The sequence below is a fragment of the Ruditapes philippinarum genome, unplaced genomic scaffold (genome assembly GCF_026571515.1).
Source record: "Ruditapes philippinarum isolate M1 unplaced genomic scaffold, ASM2657151v2 ctg1529_1_1_1_1, whole genome shotgun sequence".
NCBI lineage: Eukaryota > Metazoa > Mollusca > Bivalvia > Venerida > Veneridae > Ruditapes > Ruditapes philippinarum.
The window spans coordinates 69,734-91,175 of NW_026860640.1; the positions used below are offsets into that span (position 1 = coordinate 69,734).

A 21,442-nucleotide genomic window follows, 5' to 3' on the forward strand; every position below is an offset into this window, starting at 1 on the left:
AAATTTAGCTGTGATCAAACTCAGTATTTATTTAGCTGTGATCAAATTATGAGCAAACTTAAGTGTGAACAGTTTCAGTGCTTATTTATCTGTGATCAAATTATGAGCAAATTTAGCTGTGATCAAATGCAGTGTTTATTTAACTGTGAACAAACTGAGACTTGTTTAGATGTGAACAACCTCAGTGCTTCTCTAAGCTGTGATCAAATTAAGATCAAATTTAACTGTGATCAAATTCAATGCTTATTTAGCTGTGGTCAAATCAAAAGCAATTTTAGCTGTGAACAAACTTTTTTCATTATTTGGCTGTAATTAAATTGAGACTTGTTCAATTGTGAACAAATTGGGCACATTTTTAGCTGTGAACAAAATGAAGACTTATTCAGTGGAAAACAAATTAAAACTTACTTAGCTACGGACATATTTGATTTATAACATAAAATCTTAAAACTACAAAATTCTTGCAAAGTATAACGTCTAGTTTGTAACAAATTATAGTTAGTTTAGAAGCTCTCTTTTCAAAACTTTGTGCTCAGGTAATTCAATTCTAATTTTCAAGACTTGTGGACAAAAATATCTATAGTTCCATATAATGTTATCAGAACACTCAATATTTATATAAAAATATCATCTGGTTACGCATGAATCAACACCCTCTGCAAGGTTTAGATGGTTCTTATTTTTATGTTAAAAATAATTTTGTGTGTAACTTACAGCACAAGAGATTTTGGGACACAAATAAAAATGGTGTCCAACCAAGGTCAGGGGCTGAACCTTTGACATTCAACAATAAGAAAAAATATCTGACTAAAGTAATTTGTGACAGTAATGGGTAGAAGTTACAATAATTTTTCAGTTACTTCATCTTACATTGTAATAATTATTTTATTAAAGCTGCTCACCCCCTGATGGTTAAACATTTTTTTTTAGAATAAACTTAATAAACAAGAGCCAGTTAAACTGGGTGATGCTCCTCCCAATAGGTTTTGGACATAGAAAAGTAAACCTCTTGTAGTTTCAAAGTTATGTCCTGGACAAAGTGCAATAATTCTAAAGTTAGGCAAGACAAATTACGGTCCTTGTGCACTGCACATCTACCCAATGATGATCTTTCTACCAACAAAGTTTCATGGTGATACCTCTTGGTTTTTCCAGAGTTGTGTCCCGGACAAGAAAAGCTGACCGACGAACAAAGCGATGACTATATGCTTACACTTTGGGGAGCATAAATATTTTTTATTGAATTAGAATACAAAAGATGACTTTAAACTGAAATAAGTGAGGTTATGCTCTTGATGAACGTTTTTTAACAATTTGTGATAAAAATATGTAGTAATTCTTTTCCCTTTTTTTCTTCATGTTTAATTTCTCTATGACATATGATAAGCATCTGGAGGTGTGCTGCTTTATTCTATTCTCTTTATAATATCTGTATTTATTTATTGTACATCAATAAACCTCAAAATATATATCAATATATAAATAGAATGCATTTTCATCAATGATAAAAATGGGATGAATATTTCCAAAAAATGGATATTGCTTTCATCCAAATTTTGAAAATGGACAGAGTCAATGTCTGTAGAAACATTACACTTTTGATTTACTGCATATGAAAATTAAAAAAAAAAACACACATATTTTTAACCCTTACCATACTAAAATATTAAATGAAATTGTTCACATTTCAATTCGGACGATTAAAGAAGATTCATTATTTCCGGTGAAAATTTCAAAAAATGCACTGACTGAATAGTACACAGTTTAAGATCATGAACAGACAGCATGGATGAGCCAGCTGATCTTGTTCCGAGCTAGTCACCTGACATGATCAGTAGTTTCAGTTTACAGTAAAGGGAGGTAATTCTTGTTGTAGCCGGGGGTTTTTTTTCATCATCAAGTTGGAAACAAGGAGTTTCCAATCCTAGAGATTAAAGTCTATGGTAAGGGTAATATACATATATATCTATGTTTCTTAACAAACTGAATTTTTCATGAAAAAATTTGAATTTAATAAAATTGTTGAAATAATACAATTTCATAAGTAATTGCACACATGATAAATTCATTCCAAACTTCAATAAATTTCATACATCTTTTTTATATATCATTCCTGCAAACACAATTATGAATGTAGCATTGTAATTATGAAAAATAGGATAGTAACTTGAGTTATTCTATTCACACATCTAATTTAATCAGTTTGTAATTTTTTGTCAACCTTTTTGGAAAAAGTTAAGGTTTCAGTAGCCCTACTGGGTTGTGAAATTAGGTTCAATCTAGGGAAAACATAATTTACATCTATTGCCAAATTAGGAAAAAATACAGTAAATGGGAATTTTAAACACGAGTTTTAGAAAACAGGCATTTTTTTTTTTGCAATTGAACCATGTTAAAAAGGAAAGCAAAAACTTTCAATATTACAGTTCATAGGAATGTCTCGTAAGTATTGGAATTTTTAAAACATTATTTTGAGAATGATCTTTCACATAAACATTATATGGAAATGTTCAAATGGTTTTTATTGATACATATAAACACAGAGCATTAAATATACAATTGCAATCAGTAGATAAACTTATAATTAGTAAATTAAAGTAAAACAAAGTAAATAAATAGGGGTGAGTTGGGGGTTGGGGATTTTTTATTTTAATGAACACTGTCATTATAAAGGCCATATGGCAACCAACTATTCTACTTAAATGGTGGAGGTAGACATTCACTGCCCTTTTTTTTTTTGCATTATTTTATCATATGCAAGCCGACACTCGACTGTAACTGTAAGCTAGCTGGATAGCTTTGTCACATCATATTGTTGTATTGCCCCTTTGAAGATACAAATCCAGAGTGTAAGGGGCAATACATATATGAGCCGCGTCACGACAAAACCAACATAGTGGGTTTGCGACCAGCATGGATCCAGACCAGCCTGCGCATCCGCGCAGTCTGATCAGGATCCATGCTGTTCGCTTACCAACTCTATAACAAGTAGAGAAACTGATAGCAAACAGCATGGATCCTGATCAGACTGCATGGATGTGCAGGCTGGTCTGGATCCATGCTGGTCACAAATGCATTACGTTGGTTATGTTGTTACTCGGTTCATATGATATATATGATTCAGTGGGCAACTAAATCTCCTGACTTGGAGATGTAGTTCCTAGGATAATGAAGAGTTAATTTTCAGCCCTTGTTTATATAACAGTATATATATACCCTGTATAAATTACATCATATAAAGCTATGTGTTGATGGTGAAGGAATGAACCAAGGGAGGGGTATAACAAAAGAGGACTAAACGATACACTAGGTAGTCATTTCATTCCGCAGTAGTTGAAAGACCATAGACTATAGATTGCTCTCTCGGCCTGACCCAGTTGTAGACAACTCCTCAGTCATCTCACCGCTTGTGCCATGTGCAGCGGGTTCAGCATTAACTCAAATGCGGCATCTTTCAGGTTAGCACCGCGCAGGTTCGCCTCTTGTAAATCACAGCCCGACAAATCACAGTTCTAGAAAAATATATAACACATATATTATAATACTCTTGTGGCTGTTACTTTTCTTAACTTACATAAAAAAGTAAGTTTTTCGTTACGAAAGGTAAACAAAAGAGCATGAAAAGCCTGAGTGCAATATGTTTCTGCGTTGATTTAAATCGTTATTTGACAATTTTTACCCTCAAGTAGGCATAACAAAACTACTCTAGACTTAAATATTCCTAAATACAGTCGGCATCGTACTTGCGTCCACCTTTATTAAGCGACTTTTTTATTAAGCGGCCGCATAAAATCCCTCCCGATGATTTTTACTATATAATTTAATTCCATTAAACGACGATTTTATATCGCGGCCAGCGGCCACTAAATGTTGGCCCAAATGTACAAAATTAAGTGTTAAAGTATCTATTAAACGGCCGTGACAAACAATCGTCCCTACGGGCATTCTCACCTGTGTAATCAGCGAGTAGGTTTGATGTGTACAAGCAAACAAACAAATATTTTTCATGGTCATTGGTCACAAATAATTGTAGTTTAAAAAATAATTGAATAACAATTGCAATCGTTTCAAAATCGGATTTTCCGATCGTAATATTTATTGTGACATATTTTGTCAGAGCAATAACGTATCACAACACAGCATTTGCAGTCATGTCATGTGCTCAGAGTGACCTCCCTTTTCGAAAATGACATCCGAACGAGCGAAAAAATGACAGACAACTAATAAGACCGGATAAATTGAATGAGGAAATCGTGCATGGAATTGAGTCTGAGTAAATAGAAAATGTCATCGTTTGTAGTCGAAATAAAATCGTGAAACGTAATGGACTAAACATTACAGAAACGAGCTGATGGTGTAGGTGCTCATCTGATGCTTTATAAAATACATGTAGTACCCAATTAAATATGACCCTTTGACAAAAAAAAGACAAAAAATCCTAGATCTCTAAAAACCTTATTGAATTTGAAATCGGGGTAGTGTGAAAACTAATTGCTGAAAAATTCAAGAAGTTTAAAACTCATTGTATAAAAAATTATCTGGAGCTCTGGCTGATGATTCAAAAGTATGTTTAGCAGGAAATGTGTATGAACATATTAAAAATATGCAAGACAATATGCTTTGTTTCATGGTCAAAATGACCTGTTGATAGTATTATGAGCGTAGATCAGATTTGTACACAAATTTCTACTAAAAAACAAACATATATTGATTACTTTTTTAAAAAAATGGCATAAATGTAATTATAAAACTGAAATACATACATAATATTGTACAGTGTTTGTTTTTATAAAAAGATGTTATTATATCAATGACTTACAATAAAAAAGTCTCGAATTTTCCAGAATTCTATTGAGAGACCACTTTATTAAGAGACCACTTTTTGGCAGTCCCTTGAGTGGTCTCTTAATACAATGTCGACTGTACCATTATCTTTGGGCAATTACAGGTCTGCATGGAATAGATGCTTATCAAACATTAGACAGTGCACTGCACTATTCTCAGTGCTTCTAAGTAAAAAAAAAGGGCATAACTCTGTAAAAAGGTAACTGACATGTGCATATCACGTAAGAAAATTACAGTCAACAAATGTGTGAAGTTTCAACCCAGTCCCTTCAGTAGTTTTGGAGATACCAACTTGCATGCAACGACTTAACCAAAGTGTGACAGTGATGCCAATGTTGGGGCAAGTTACATAGTTCACCCTATTCTTCAAATAGTCAAGCTACAAAATTAAACTTGAAATAAGCCATAGATTTTTCTTTATACTGTTCCTGCTACATTACATTCAGTATAATAAAATTGATATTGTATCACCTTCATTATATATTGTCACCTCTGATGACTTCAATCAATCTTGCTTGAAGAACATACTAGCAACATCTGGATTGCTCTCAATACTGACCTTAGCAATGAGGTAAAGTCAAGGACGTCATAAAATAATGATTGGATAATTTAAACGTCACATTACCTCAAGGTCTGCTCCAGCTAGCACTGCTCCCCTCAGATCACAGTTTTGTAGATTTGCATTCTTCAGATTTGCCACCCTTAAATTTACACCTGCCATGTGGCTTCCCTCCAGATTCACACTTTTCATTAGTGCACCTGGCAAACACAAGAGTTTTATTTGATAACAGCATAAAATTTATAAAATGGACTATGAATTGCATTGATTATGAATCAGTGTATCATAAATTAGCCTTTGACATTGGCTTGAACACTTGAATGAAGATTCAATTGATATCTTCAGTTGTTTAACTAGAAGGGTTTTTGTCACAAAAACATATGTCTCCAAAAACTATGTATGGTCACTTATGAAAAGTTTCATTGAAATCCCACAAGATGCTTGACCTGTGAAGGCTGGTCAAGATTTTTCTATTTTTAGCTCTGGTGGCCATTTTGTGCAGCGAAGCAGAACGTGCCTGTGATATGCACAACTAGGGATGGTACTGATCACTCCTGTACAGTTTGGTTGAAATCCCACCAGTAGTTTGACCTGTGAAGGGCTGAGAAGATTTTTCTATTTTTAGCTCTGGCGGCCATTTTGTGCAGCGAAGCAGAACAGGCCAGTGATGTGCACATCAACGGATAGTACTGATCACTCCTGTAAAGTTTGATTGAAATCCCATCAGTAGTTTGACCTGTAAAGGACGGACAAGCTTAATGCTGACGTCGGGACAACAGACGGACAACCGGACGGACAGAAGGCGAAGGCAAAAACAATATTACCGGACAAACTTCAACAACTTGCCCTGCTGACACCAACACACTCTATTGATTTGATTAGGACAGCAGCACTTTCTTTTCTTTGAAAAACCAAGCTATTAAACAGTTTTATTCCACAATGATCTTCACTACATAACTTTCAACATAGAACAAATGGGCCAATGTAGACAAATAATTTCAATTTCAAATATGTAAGATATCTTGATTAAATGAATGAATGCTCTATAGCGAAAGTTGAAAAATGAGAGAAAAAATCTTTCTTTTTTTAAGGGCATACCTTCCATATTTGCTCTGGTTCCCGCTGGATCCTCAAAGTTACATCCCTTTAATGATGTCCCTTCCATATTGGCACATAGCATTTTAACACCTAGTAGATTTGCAGACTGAAATTACAAAATACAAACAGTAGCATAGTTATATGGGTCATAGGCACTAAACTTACTATTTAACAATCTAAGAGCTGAGGGCCATTTAATAATAGTTTTTGTGGTGTAACTCTCCAGGAACGATGGTTAGGAAACTACCCGCCTATATCACTGAAATACTGTTGGGAAAAGGCGTAAAATGAAACAAACAAACAAAAAACCAAGAGAAAAATTTGTAAAATTGGGATTTTTGCGAAGAAGAGACTTTATACTTGCTCTCGTTTAATACTTGCTGTAGTTTAAATTTCAGATTTGGAGAAAAAAAAACCTTAATTAAACAGTCCTCAGCTCTTAGGCTAATACAGAATATATTGGATGCTGTAGTGTCCAGTAAAGAAAATATATTGGACTCTCACATGAAATGATTTATATTGGATGCTGAGGTGTCCAATAAAGGAAATATATTTGACTCTCACATGAAAAGATTCATATTGGATGCTGAGGTGTCCAATAATGGAAATATATTGGACTCTCATATGAAACAATTCATACTGGATACTGAGGTGTCCAATAAAGGAAATATATTGGACTCTCACATGAAACAATTCATATTGGATGCTGAGGTGTCAAATAATGGAAATATATTGGACTCTCACATGAAACAATTCATATTGGATGCTGAGGTGTCCAATAATAGAAATATATTTGAATCTCACATGAAAAGATTCATACTGGATGCTGAAGTGTCCAATAAAGAAAATATATTGGTCTATCACATGAAACAATTCATGGTGTCCATAAAAGAAAATATTTAAAACAATCAAGAGACCCATGGTAAAGTATAATTCATTTATCTTTGTATTCTACCAATCATTGTTATATAGCCTTGTGATTCTTCCAATATTTTACCTTCTTAATGCTATCAACAATAATTTACATGAATCATACTTAATAAAAAGGTTTTCTTTAAACAATATGAAAAAGGTGTCCGGTTAGCTCTTTTTTTTTTGCGGGGGGGGGGGGGGGGGAAGGAAAGCTTGTTTTTACAAACCTGATGCCTGCTGACTATACCAGGAACTAATTTAATCCAAAGAGTGGTAGGAACTGAACAGAACAAGATTAGCATTTCCGTCAATGCTTTTAATTCTCCTCTTTTGTCTATCTATTACTATTACTTGATCAAACTTTAAAGGTGGCCAATTGGTGATAGATGTACACATGTAGTCAATCACTTATTTTCACTGAAACATGCTTAAGAATTTCAAGTGGTAATTTTTCACTGATGGTACTGATCTTTCCCATTTAATAGTAGTTTATAATTGTGATTTCAATGTTGCATATGTCTTCATAGATTCACTCAGTAATGTGACTAAAAAAAACCTACAGAACATTGGATTTAACTCACTACTGTGTTGGAGCAGATCACTTTTTTCACTGATTCTTACATTTTTCATTCATTATCGTATATAAATCAGTGTGAAGGAGATGAATTAAGACGTTTTCAAGTTCATTCTGGGCCTATGAAAAAGGCGAGATTTAAGTACTTATTATAAAATAATTCAAGAGCCTTGTCCGATATATACCAGAATATGGATGCTTTAACACTTTTTTTAGTCTCACTCCAGATCAATAACTCTCATTACTTTCAATCATAACTTTAAAATCATGTAAAGACTGAAATTCTAGCAAAACATGTATCCAAAAATCATGCAGTGGCTAAAATTTAAGCCGCACATTTCTGTCATATAAAAACGTGCTGTTTACTACATGGTGAACTAGAAAAAATTACTTTATAGATAATAAAAAGCCATCAGTATGACATATAGTGTTAAGTCATTACAGATTAATATCACGTTTACAACAGATATTAGAGAAAATCGTGTATAAACCATTATTCATCGTGTCCTTATAACACCCCGCCTCCTAATATGAAATCTGACTTTATTCAGGTATCTAATTATAAATCTCCAGGACATGTCTGAAGCTAATTAATGGAAACTCTCACTTTGCTCTGAGACAATGACCTCATATGGTAATTCTTATTAACACAAAAAAAAACCGGAACAAATAACTAACAACTAACACCTGAAAGTAACGCTTAACCCTTTCCGCAGGTCAACTTAATGACTATCAAACATGTCAAGGTGTAATAAAATCTCTTTGTATCTATTACTGTTGTTAACAATTAGTTGTATTACTAACATGGTTTCCTACAATAATATGTTAAATAAGACACCTTGATAATTCTTAAAATAGCTCACCGATGAAAAGGGGAGGTAACTCTTCACATAAGCATGAATCAATGCAGTTAATAAAAGTGCTTTATTGGATTACCCCCCTTTAATCCAAAATAGAAGGAAACTATGATTTCTAGAACTGCAAATTAGATAGTTATAGAATGGCACAGTGATAACTAGAAACACACTTCACTACAGTAATAACCAGAACTTTACAATAGTGATTGTTCCAAAGCATACTCCGGAATTAGGAATATTTTGGTTTTTCCCAGCTTATTAACCTGGAGGTACAAACAAGCTTTTAAAGTAACAGCTTTGAAAATAAGCGTAACAGGCTGACTTACTTATTGTGCATGGTAGTGCACCGTGAATCTGTAACGGTAAAAGTTTGCTTGTACCAGGATTACCATTAGATTAAAAAAAGAGGGTCATGATGGTCCTGAAATCGCTCACCTGTATATAGGTCCCTGGGGCTGGGCCAGTTTCACCCCAAGGCCTTTTATTTGAACAAACTTGGTAGACACCCATTAGAAAATTTTTTAAGTTTTTACTATACACATATAGGGCAAACAATGACCCCACACAAGGGCGGGCCAATTGTGACCCCAGGACTTTTATTTTAACAAACTTGGTAGACACATACAAGAAGATATTTCATGCTAAGTATCTAAACTCTAGCTCTTTGGGTTTTTTAAAAAGAAGTTTTTTTAAGATTTTACTATACACATTTAAGAAATATATATGACCCCCCAGGGCGGGGCCAATTTTGACCCTAGGAATTTATTAGAACAAACTTGGTAGACACTGACTAGAGGATGTCTCATGCCAAATATCTAATGCCCCGGTCACATATTCACGGATAATGCCACGGAAAAGCTAATCTTCCACGGATTACTACGGAAATGTGAAAGTCCGTAGTCCGCTACGGTTCCGGTACGGACACACAACGGTATGAGTATGGAGTCCGACGGATTTACCACCAAAAGCCGCCGGAGAGACACGGATTGTTATGGACCATCACGGTTTGATACAGAGCGACACGAATCAGGACGGACGCACTACGTACACACTACGGTCTACTACGGTATAAGCATGGGTTAGTACGAATAAGTATGGTCTGATACGGAGAAGAACGTATTGATACGGAGAAGAACGAATTGCCACGGATCTATACGGACCTAATACATCTATCCACAATCTCTGGCTTGCTCATTTTCAAAATGCCTCAAAAGCAAAGAACACATAGAAAACGAATTGCAGGGTTCAATGATTTTGGCGGAGAGGTAGTATTTATACCCTTGAAAAAGTACCTGATACTTAATTCATCCGTGCTAAACAGTGGTGGGCCGTACCATTCCGTACCGTTTCGTGTGGCAAAGCAATTAACCGTATAAGACCGTGATTATCCTTGCCTCTCCGTAGTACAACGTATTACGATCGTGGCTTTCCATGAGAATGCCGTTTTAATCCGTATTAAAACCATAGCTTATATGTAGGGTAACCGTACAAATACGTAGTTCCCCGTACCAAACGGTGGCAATCCTTGACAAGTTGGTGGACTACGAATCAGTACGAACTATTACGGTTTTCATACGGACCAGTACCTATCGGTACGGATTAATACGGACTAGTAGGGATAAGCTACGGTTGATTTTTCCGTAGCAAATTTTTGTGCAAAAATTGTCAAGGATAGCTACAGATATACAAGGACTACTACGATTTATTACGGTTACAATGCGGAGAGCTACTGACCAGTACGGGTAGCTACTGAGGATGCCCTGATACTGACTGACGGATGAATTAATCCGTTGCACTTCCGTGGGCGTATTCCGTGAATATGTGACCAGGGTATAAGCTCTAGCTCTTTTGATTTTTTAAGTTTTTTCTTTCAGTTGCCATGGCAACCAGAGTTCTGCATAAAATTAAATTATTTGAACAATTTTTAAAGTTGACCACCAAAGGTACATTCCTGTGAAGTTTGGATGAATTTGGCTAATGCTGTGTTCTCACCGCCAATCAGATCAACACGATCAAGCGATCGGGTACTAGTCTAGCTGTGTCTGCATGAGTGATTGGGGGTGGTCGGAGCAGTCTACCTTGGTTGGCATGGCTTAGGCTTCCTACCCAAAGTTTTTTGACATGTCAAAAAAAATTCGCGAAGCGATCGAGTAGGAGTCGTGAATGTGCATTTAATCCAGCTTTTTCGGGCTTCATCGGGGAATTAATGTGATCGGGACGATCAAATTGATCTGATCGGCAGTTAGAACATAGCATAAGCGGATTATGGAGAGATGTCATTTAAAGTAATAGTTTAAGGACGGAAGACAGACAGACAATGGATGCCGGATCACAAAAGCTCACCATGTCACTTTGTGCATCACATTAATTTTCTAGAAAAAGCACATAGTGAGTGCTTGAAATTCACACTTACAGTCACTAGAAATACAACACAGGGCTTTATGATGATAACAGTGATTAATAGATCTATGCCACAACGATTCATGAACTGTACAACTGTCTAAATGTAATTCTGTTTATTTGTTTGTTTGGGTTTTATGTCACATCGACACAGTATAGGTCATATGACGATGATCCAGCCTAACTTGTGGAGGAAGACCACCCTGAGGTGCCCTTCCGTGCATTATTTCAGGCACTAACGGGCACCTGAGTAGATTCACCGATGTTCCGTAAGCTAGCTGGATAGCTTCCTCACATGAAATAATCCAAAGTCCCTTTGTGATTCAAACCCACAGCGGTGAGGGGCAGGTGGTTTGAAGTCAATGACCTTAACCACTTGGCCATGGATGCCCCAAAATGTGATTCTACCTCAGTTCAGTGCATAATGAGGGATATGAAAATATACTTGGTGCAAGTGCAATACTTATATTATTGTATGGATATTTTTCTGCAGGATTCACAATCTTAAATTGTTCTACCATTTCAAAGTGAAATCCCTGTGTGTAAACTACCACTAAAAAAAACAAAATATTAACACATGTATTAACACATTTTGAAAATTATATATTCGTCTAAAAGCAACTAGAAATTGAGACAGTAAGAAACCACAATTATAACTTTACTTACATCTAACACCGCCCTTGACAAATCAGATCTCTCAAAATTACAATAGGACAAATTTGCACCACTCAAATTTGCATTCTTCAGTATAGCATACTTGAAATTAATCCCTCTCAAATCTAATTTGGAGAGGTTTGCTCCAGCAAAATTCATTCCCTGAAATTATAGGAAAAAATACATTTCATATGGTAGAATAAAGGAAAAGGGACATAATTAAATCTGGCAAAGTAGTGAAATTAATAAATTGTTACTTCCCCTTCTGATTTGCCACAATAAGTACCCAAAACCACTTAAAATTTTAGGCATCTCAGATGCCTTGATCATGTTTTTCCTGATTTTTACATGGATTTTAACAACATTTTCATGGTCAGCCCTGTTGTCAAACTACCTATAAAAGTGACAGCCAAAAGATACAAGCTTGGCCTCCTTAAACTGCCGTAACTAGAATCTTAATTGGTTTAATTCTGTCATATATTTTCCTATTTCACACCAACACTTTTAAAGATGATATGACTAGCTTAACTGGTGGAGGAAGACCTTTAGTACCTGTCCATGCATTATTACAGAGGCTTGTGACAGAACCACCTACATACTTCCAAGCTGGCTGGATTAATCTCCCTCACATGATAGTATCCAAAATCCTTGATGGGAATCAAACCATTAGCAATGAAAGGCAAGTGGTTCTTTTTTTTACATGTAAAGTCATTTTATCAATGATGAGATGCATTATATTTGTCCTAAAAACTATTAAAAAACTTAAATTAACATAGGATGCTTTTGCTAGATAAGGTTAATATAAGTCTTCTTAGAATAACATCTAATGTAAGATACTACAACAGAACATCTATGTGTTGAACTTTGATTAGTCAACTTCCTTAATGTGACAGTGTCAAAGTAAAATTAAAATACTGAGTTTTTGTCCTATATATTCTTTATTAAAACCTACATATAAGTCAAAGTTTTAAGTGTCAATAATATTTTGGTGTGTCTGAGTTTTTACATGGTCTGTAAACAATATTTAGAGAAAATTTTACCATAAATAAGTCAATGTCCTTCAAATAATTTGACAACTTCAATCCCGAAATATTTTTAATAAATTTTCTAGCTGCACTGATGATTGCCGATCAATTGTATGAAGGTGTTATAATTACACAGCTGTGTGTTTAAACAGCCTTTGTATGTATTACATTGTAATTGCCATAGTTGTATTTTGAGCTTTAACATTACAAATTAGTTTCATTTTGTATCTTCAGAGACTTAAACTCATAGGATATATATACTTTAAGCTGGTTACTGCCCTTTCACTTTGTTACACTTTTTTTAAGTCACTGGCTTGAAGTCTTGAGTCTAAGTCCCAATGTTTCAAAGTTTTTAAGCAAGTCCTGTCAACTTTGACTTACCAAAGTTCAACTGTTTTTGTATAAAGTAGTATATATGTATAGGTATTTCTTTAAAGTAGAATATATGTATAGGTATTTCTTTAAAGTAGAATATATGTATAGGTATTTCTTTAAAGTAAAATATATGTATAGGTATTTCTTTAAAGTAGAATATATGTATAGGTATTTCTTTAAAGTAGAATATATGTATAGGTATTTCTTTAAAGTAGAATATATGTATAGGTATTTCTTTAAAGTAAAATATATGTATAGGTATTTCTTTAAAGTAAAATATATGTATAGGTATTTCTTTAAAGTAAAATATATGTATAGGTATTTCTTTAAAGTAAAATTTATGTATAGGTATTTCTTTAAAGTAGAATATATGTATAGGTATTTCTTTTAAGTAGAATATATGTATAGGTATTTCTTTAAAGTAGAATATATGTATAATGTAGTATTTACCTGACATCTTAGTTCTTTATCTGTGGATGTAACTAACAACTTCATCACAAACTCTCTACGATTTATTGGTGTGTGGTCTTCTGCTGGCAGCTCACTCTGTAATATAAGGTATGATTGTTTTTACTGCTACTTCAATTATCAAATTAGTTTTAAATTTTTCAAATCAATTTCTTTTTTTTTTCTTTTTTTTTTCAATTTGTTTCTTTTTTTGAGAGGGTGGGGTATATAAGGTGGAGAGTGGGGATAAAGTTTCATTTCACTTATCAAACAATTATTAGAACAAAATGATCTTTTGCATTCCACATCACCAATAAAAGGGTGGCAAAAGCTAATCACTTTTTGTTCCAGCAAGTTAAAAAAATTATTTCTCCCACTCAACAGCAATGGTTATGGCAGTTTAAAGTGCCATTATGCCCGTCCAAGGTTATATAGTTAACTGGTGAAAATCCAGTAAGTTTATATTTTGCCATAATTCCTGTCTATTTTATCATTTTCTTCACACGATTGATAAATAACTCTCCAGCCCAACAAAGTGCCTGTTAATATCATTCGGAATTTACCTATAACGTTTAATTTATAAAATTTTTAGAACAAATTTGTATTTCAACCTAAACATTTTTCCAAAATAAACTGTCGGTCAATCAGTGTTATAACAGTCAATTTTTTCCAATATATATGGTCAATACAGCTCAACTTGATGATGAAAACATGAGTGTAATGTCACTTTAAGGTAAAACTTACCTCAATAGTTGCCTCTAGTGTCTCTATCAAAGATGTCAAGCCAAAGAATTTAGCCTCCTCCAACACACCTGAAACAATAATAGCCATATAATTCAAGCACGATCTGCAAATTTTCTCATTTATCTATAATCTAACATAAGTCGTCATTTTAAAAAGACCAGGTCTATCTGACATAGACAATGCAAAATTACCAGTAAATCCCTGTTAAAATTTCGCAAAATTATTACCGTCTCAAACTGATGAAGTAATTATTTGATGTTTAGTGTAGGCTGATTATCACTATACATGTAGGAGCATAGTATAAAGTGATGCTCTGATTTGTCAATGACATTTAGCAGTCATCAAATGGGCTGATACATGTGCCTACTCTCTATATGACATTGCCAAGTAAACATTGATTTGGACTCTCTATCTATTTGGCAGAGTTGATTTCTCTTTAATCTATCAGGAGAGCAAAATGGGAAAAGTTTTATCTGAATCAACTTCCTAGATTTGCCCCGATATTTATTTTAAATGAATTCTAAGATATCTTTATCAAGTGTGCCTGGGCCATGTTGAAATTATCATCATTATGAAATGGCAACTCAGACATCATGAAAATGAATTAAATTCTTTCACAATACAGTTACTTTGATGATAAGCAAATTAATCCAAAAACATATGAGCCGCGCCACGACAAATCCAACATAATGGGTTTGCGACCAGCATGGATCCAGACCAGCCTGCGCATCCGTGCAGTCTGATCAGGATCCATGCTGTTCGCTATCAGTTTCTCTACTGGTTATAGGTTTTGTAAGCGAACAGCATGGATCCTGATCAGACTGCGCGGATGCGCAGGCTGGTCTGGATCCATGCTGGTCGCAAACGCATTATGTTGGTTTTGTCGTGACCCGGCTCATATCAATTGCTATCAAAAAGGATTCTGCATATTTCATTTCTTCATACTATCAACTCATACTATAACTTTCATTTTACAAGTGTGAATCAATAAACGGGGACATATATTTGCTACCTACCTTCGGCACTAATATGTTTGTCCAATATCAGCTGACCATGCCGTAAATAATTCAAAATTGGTTCAAAATATCGTGCACTTCTGTCAATGAGGTAAGCCCCAGTCTCGTCTACTGAACTACACCAAGATTCTTCTACAAGAAAATAAAAACTAGAAATGTGTCCATAGGACACGGGTGCCCCCACCGCGCCACTGTTCTGTCAATCTTTTTACTAAGTCAAGGGAAATAACTCTACAAATACTGGATAAATCCACAAGCGAAACCCCAGGTGCAAATCTAAAATATGCTGAGCAACCTGCCCATAAGGTTTAATGACTATGTCAAATCCTTTTTGAGAAGTTGAAAATGGCAAAAATTTTCTAAGTGAAGGGCAATAACTCTAAAAATACTAAATAAATCCAGACAAAAATACCTGGTGCACAACTGCACATGCTGATCAATATTCCTGTAAAGTTACATGACTCTAGGTCAAATACTTTTTGAGTTACGTGCGACACATGTTGAAAATTGGCAAATTTTACTAAGTCAAGGGCAATAACTCTGAAAATACTAAAAATATCCAGACGAAAATACCCAGGTGCACAACTACACATGCTGATCAACATTCCTGTAAAGTTTCATGACTCTAGGTCAAATACTTTTTGAGTTACATGCGACACAAGTTGAAAATTGCAAAATTTTACTAAGTCAAGGGCAATAACTCTGAAAATACTAAAAATATCCAGACGAAAATACCCAGGTGCACAACTACACATGCTGATCAACATTCCTGTAAACTTTCATGACTCTAGGTCAAATACATTTTGAGTTACCTGCGACACAAAAGTGAACGGACGGACGGAAGGACGGACGGACGGACAAGGGTAAATCTAAATGCCCGGCACTAACGTGGGGGCACAAAAATTGAATATTTTGGTATACACATTATTGTTTTAAAACATGTGTTGATCACATGATATATAAATAGTTGACTAAAAAGGTACAGAGTGGCAGAATAGCTAAGTTATTAACACATCGCAATAGATATCTTAGGATCGCTAGCCACATGGGTTCAAACCCTATCAGGGGCAAGTTGCTATTTCCTTGAGCCAGAAACTTTACAAACATTGCTTAGAACTGGTTGGTACCAGGAATAGCTTCTATGGTATGTTGATAAGCTTATAGCTTCCTAAACGATCAAACTAAACTAAGTTACGCATAAACCAAATGTTTTACCAACATAGACAATTATATAACCTACCAACCACAACAGATACAAACATACCAAATATCCAAGATATTAGTTAATAAATGATAGGGTCAATTAGACATTGAGTAACAAAACACTGAAAACACAGAAGAAAGAACTGATGAAAGATCAGACTAACAACCAACACAAAACAAAAAACAAGATTTTTGGAGCATAAAGACAATAATTGTATAGTAATATACCTGGACTATTAGAAAACATTGCAGACAGCATACTGTCAGGGTGTTGCTGTGTCAGAGTACTTCTACAATAAAACAATACATAAGGGATACATAAAATACTTTTTTTTACTGTACTTCAAGCCATATATATAATTTTTTCAATCCCAATTTTTAGACTTTTTTTGTTTTTACGCCCATTGTATGGAGTCTCAATTTTCTGCTGATGTAAATGCATGAAAAATTACATCTTTTTACATGTCAATCTTTAAAATCATGAAATAAAGTTGTTTTTTAAATATACAGTGTATGTAAAAAAAATTCCTTTGATCCACTATTACTGAACAAATTCATTTAGAAATTTCTTTTATTTAAGTAAAAAAAAATCAGCATGAATCTGCAGTCAAGATGTTTTTTTTGGTTTTTGCTAGTATCATCAAACTAATGAAGACTAACTAATAGTACATGAAATAAACAAACCTGGTTGTAGAGAATAACGTTCCACCAACATTCAGTGTGACCCACTCACCAGAACTACACTGTGACACTTTACATGGTGCACTGTGTGGGTCAGCTGGACAGGAATGATTGCATGGAGGGGCTGCAATATATGAAACAACAAATTAACAAGAAGACTAGGAAATAAATCTCAGTGGTCTTACACAGAATTTTCAGTAATCTTACACAGAAATCTCAGTGGTCTTACACAGAAGTATATGTGGTCTTACACAGAAGTCTTATTTCTCTTACTCAGAAGTTTCAGTAGTCTTACATAGAATTCTCATTGGGCTTACAAAGAATTCTCAGAGATCTTACACAGAATTTTCAGTGACCTTTACACAGAAGTCACAATGTTCTTGAAGAAGTTTCAGTAGTCCTTCACAGAAGTCTCAATGGTCTTACACAAAAGTATCAGTGGTCTTAAACAGAATGCTCAATTTTCTTACACAGAATTTTCAGTGGTCTGAATGTCACAATGTTCTTACACAGAGGTCTCAGTGGTCTTACACAGAAGTCTTAGTGATCCTACATAGAATTCTCATTGGGCTTACACAGAATTCTGAGTGGTCTTTACACAGAAGTCACAATGTTCTTACACAGAAGTCTTGGTGGTCTTATGCAGAAATTTCAGTGGTCTTACAAAGAAGTTTCAGTGGTCTTAAACAGAATTCTCATTGGGCTTACACAAGAATTCTCAAAGGTCTTTACATAGAAGTCTCAATGGTCTTACACAGAATTATCAGTGGTCTTATGCAGAAGTTTCAGTGGTCTTACACAGATGTCTCAATGGTTTTATACTTTCTATTAACCTTTTAAAATTCATAGACATTATTTTAAATTGTTCAATTAATGTATAAGAACACATAAGTCAGTTGATTAATATATCAACTTAGAGAGCACTCCTTTGCAATGATTTTTTTCTAACCCTTTCAGTGCTAGGGGTCAAAATAACGAAACTATTGTACCAGTTCATAGTTAAGACAGTCTGAATATAAATGCAGTCTGACCAGGCTCAATAATGTCTAATGCTCAATTCTGATGCTTCATGAAACAAACATTCATACCAAATTGAAAGATGATGTGAACAGACTTATGCAAGATGATGAATAGTTAGTGATCCTGGAAAAACCTGAGGCCTGATTCTATATTGTTAACAGTTCATCTATTAAAGTGCAGAAATGTTTGTTACATAAATAGAGGAAAGTTTTAATTTCAAAGTACATGTACGGCAGGGCAGGTCTTTCTCATAATTTCATAGGAAACAAAGGTTAAAGGGAGGTAACAATGGTTAAACTTTAAAGGGAGGTAATAAAATAAATAAATACATACCTTTAAAAGCTTCGCCTCCCGAGACATAAACCACATCGTCGTCCCTAAATAAAACAATAATTTTATATTACTTGTCATAAAAAATCACAATATGTAACAAAACATTAAAAAGACAAGCTTATTGTTTTCTACATAATGATCTCTGGTGAAGTGAAACATGAGCCAATGAAGACTTTCTTTTCTTAACTTGAAAAATCAAGTGTATACACAACACTTTGAGTCAGTTTTGTTTAAGACAGATTGGTTGCCCTTAGTTACAGTCAGTTGATGAGTTAAACAAAATGATGAGCAACATCTGTAATCACACTTCAAAAGAAAAATTGGAAATCCCTGTATGACTGTAACACTTAAAGATAAGTGTATCTCAAAACAGAACAGCATTAAAATACTTGTGTACTATATATTATTTTTTTTTTTTAAATTAATTACTCAGAATAATGATGAAGACTAATGGGCACATATCCTACCATATCTTTAAATGATACTGTCCAGTGTAGGTAGTAGGAACATGTTGGCTTAACTTTAGATTTATTATATAATCAAATATCACTGTACCTTAGAAGTGATACTTCATCTATAAGTCCCCCTTGAGGAGTGTATATCTTCTTTCCGACAAAGCCCAATTTCTTGCTAGCATCGGATAAAACATCTTCCATGGAAGAGCTATGTGTCACGGATATAACCTAACAAAATACAACAATATGATAAATATCAACATTTATATATGTCTCAATCAATCAGCGATTTAGTCATAATAAATGTTATACAAGAATTCAGAAAAGAAAATCGATTAAACAGTCTAAGGTGCGTCAGATTGTTAGTATTAAAAGGTGAAATAAAAGCAAAATAGTCAAGACATCAACATGCCAAGAAGGTGAGACTGAAAATGAATTCTGGTCATGGTTAAAATGTTCATAGGGAAAGAAAATAAAGGGTCAAATATATAGTTAAAATATTGTGAGCAAGACTTATACATGTACTGCAACAATAGTACTGCCCATTTGAACTGACATTAAAAGTTGAGAAATATAGTGTAGTTCATGTGTAAGTTAATTGCAATGTAGCTAGGGAGTTTATTCTATAGTACAAGATTCCATTGCACATCTCTATAATTTTTGTGCGCCGAACGGCTCATTCTCACTCTAGCATTAGGCTTGCCAAACATAAATATGTCTATAATATTATTTGATCTACTAAAGCTCCAAATAATGGTCCACTAATTGTACTACGGTAACGCACTGAGATATTGTGATATAGACCCATTGCACAATGACATCACAAGCACCTGCTACCAGAATTTAGCAGATTTACCGGTTGGCAAGAAGAACCAATATTTATAAACATTATATAGCAGCAGAATTTTTAAATTCTTATAACTTTTTTATTTGTGGATCGATTTTTTAGATTCTTATATCATTTAAAAGTTCTTTGTATTCATATTTTTAAAATATAAGCGGATTTTCATTTTTTGCTTTTAAAAAATAAAGCTCAGCTATTTTTCAACTGTTATTTCAATAGTTTTCTAGCACCAAGTTTAACTCCTTACCAAGAAAAAATGAAAACGCTTTGTTAATTTATTTTTTAATATATAAAATATGAGTAAAACGACCTTTCTAATGATATAAAATACTAAGCTGTTTCATGAAAAATAAGTTTTTTATTATAAATATAAAATTACTATATTTTGCATTTTATCAGCCACCATTTTTTTGCCAACCATCCGAAAGTTACCTGTATCTCTTATCAGCAATTTGTTACTATTAATAGATTTCATAACAATAACATGCAAAGGGCCTATTTTGTTTATGGGCAATATCTCCCCTGTATAGAAGAAGCGAGATTCTGACCCACAACAAAAACATCTCAGAATCTAGCTTTGGTATGTCATTATATTTTGACAACTGCTTACAGTATGCTGCCTGAATTCAATTTTCAAATCTCCCCACCCTCTCTTAGTCTAAGTCTTTCTGACTCAGACACTCACAGAGATAATTTGCACAGTCAAGAAAAGAAACTTTCTGTTTATAACAGTAGTATTTACTTGCATGACAATAAAAGAAATTTGTATGGGTCCAATTATAAGCTAACCACAACTTACAGACAATACAAACACTCAGGCTTGCAGACACTGAAAAATAAACACTGAAAATTGAATATAAACTCTTTAATTTTTTATGTCTTTAATGCAGCATGAAAATAATAGTTTAAAAATAACACTAATAAATTAAAACTGTGATTAAATTCTACCTTGCCGTCAACAAAACGTCCATTTTTGAAAATAACTACTCTTTTCATGTTTTCAATAAATTTTCATTTCTTGACAGTCTGTATTCCTTATCTCGGATCTATAGACAATCTTGGGATATTAACAGATGATATCCAACTAACATTTCGTTCTATTTTTAGAATTAAGTTTTGTTACTATATTTAGAAAACGCCGAACAGGCGCGTAGCAAGCGAGGTGGCAAGGTTGTTGGTGAATTTCTTGACAGTACATGTAATTTCGTTCTTTATGATCAACGGCCGGGAGATTATCTTATGATATTTTCACCATTATTGGCAGAACAAATGAGCTGGGTTGACGGTATTTAGTATCATATTATATACATGTATAAATTGTACGGTATCCTTTCCGGTACAAAGTCACGGACAAGTCACTATTATATGTCGACCATGTCCTTTAAAGGTTAATTTTGCAA

General features: G+C 34.1%; 1 protein-coding gene across 1 annotated transcript; it reads right to left on the reverse strand.

Annotated features, from left to right (window-relative positions):
* Positions 1-1,360: 1,360 nt before the first annotated feature.
* Positions 1,361-21,146, reverse strand: LOC132712863 (BTB/POZ domain-containing protein KCTD9-like). Its single transcript, XM_060695299.1, has 12 exons — positions 20,991-21,146; positions 19,299-19,426; positions 18,744-18,787; positions 17,394-17,514; positions 16,938-16,999; positions 15,507-15,638; positions 14,491-14,558; positions 13,750-13,845; positions 11,912-12,061; positions 6,503-6,608; positions 5,471-5,604; positions 1,361-3,512 (listed from the first exon to the last, which is right to left on the reverse strand). The coding sequence occupies exons 1-12, from the start codon at positions 21,036-21,038 to the stop codon at positions 3,396-3,398; spliced, it is 1,206 nt and encodes a 401-aa protein (XP_060551282.1). The 5' UTR covers positions 21,039-21,146; the 3' UTR covers positions 1,361-3,395.
* Between the last annotated feature and the right edge of the window lie 296 nt (positions 21,147-21,442).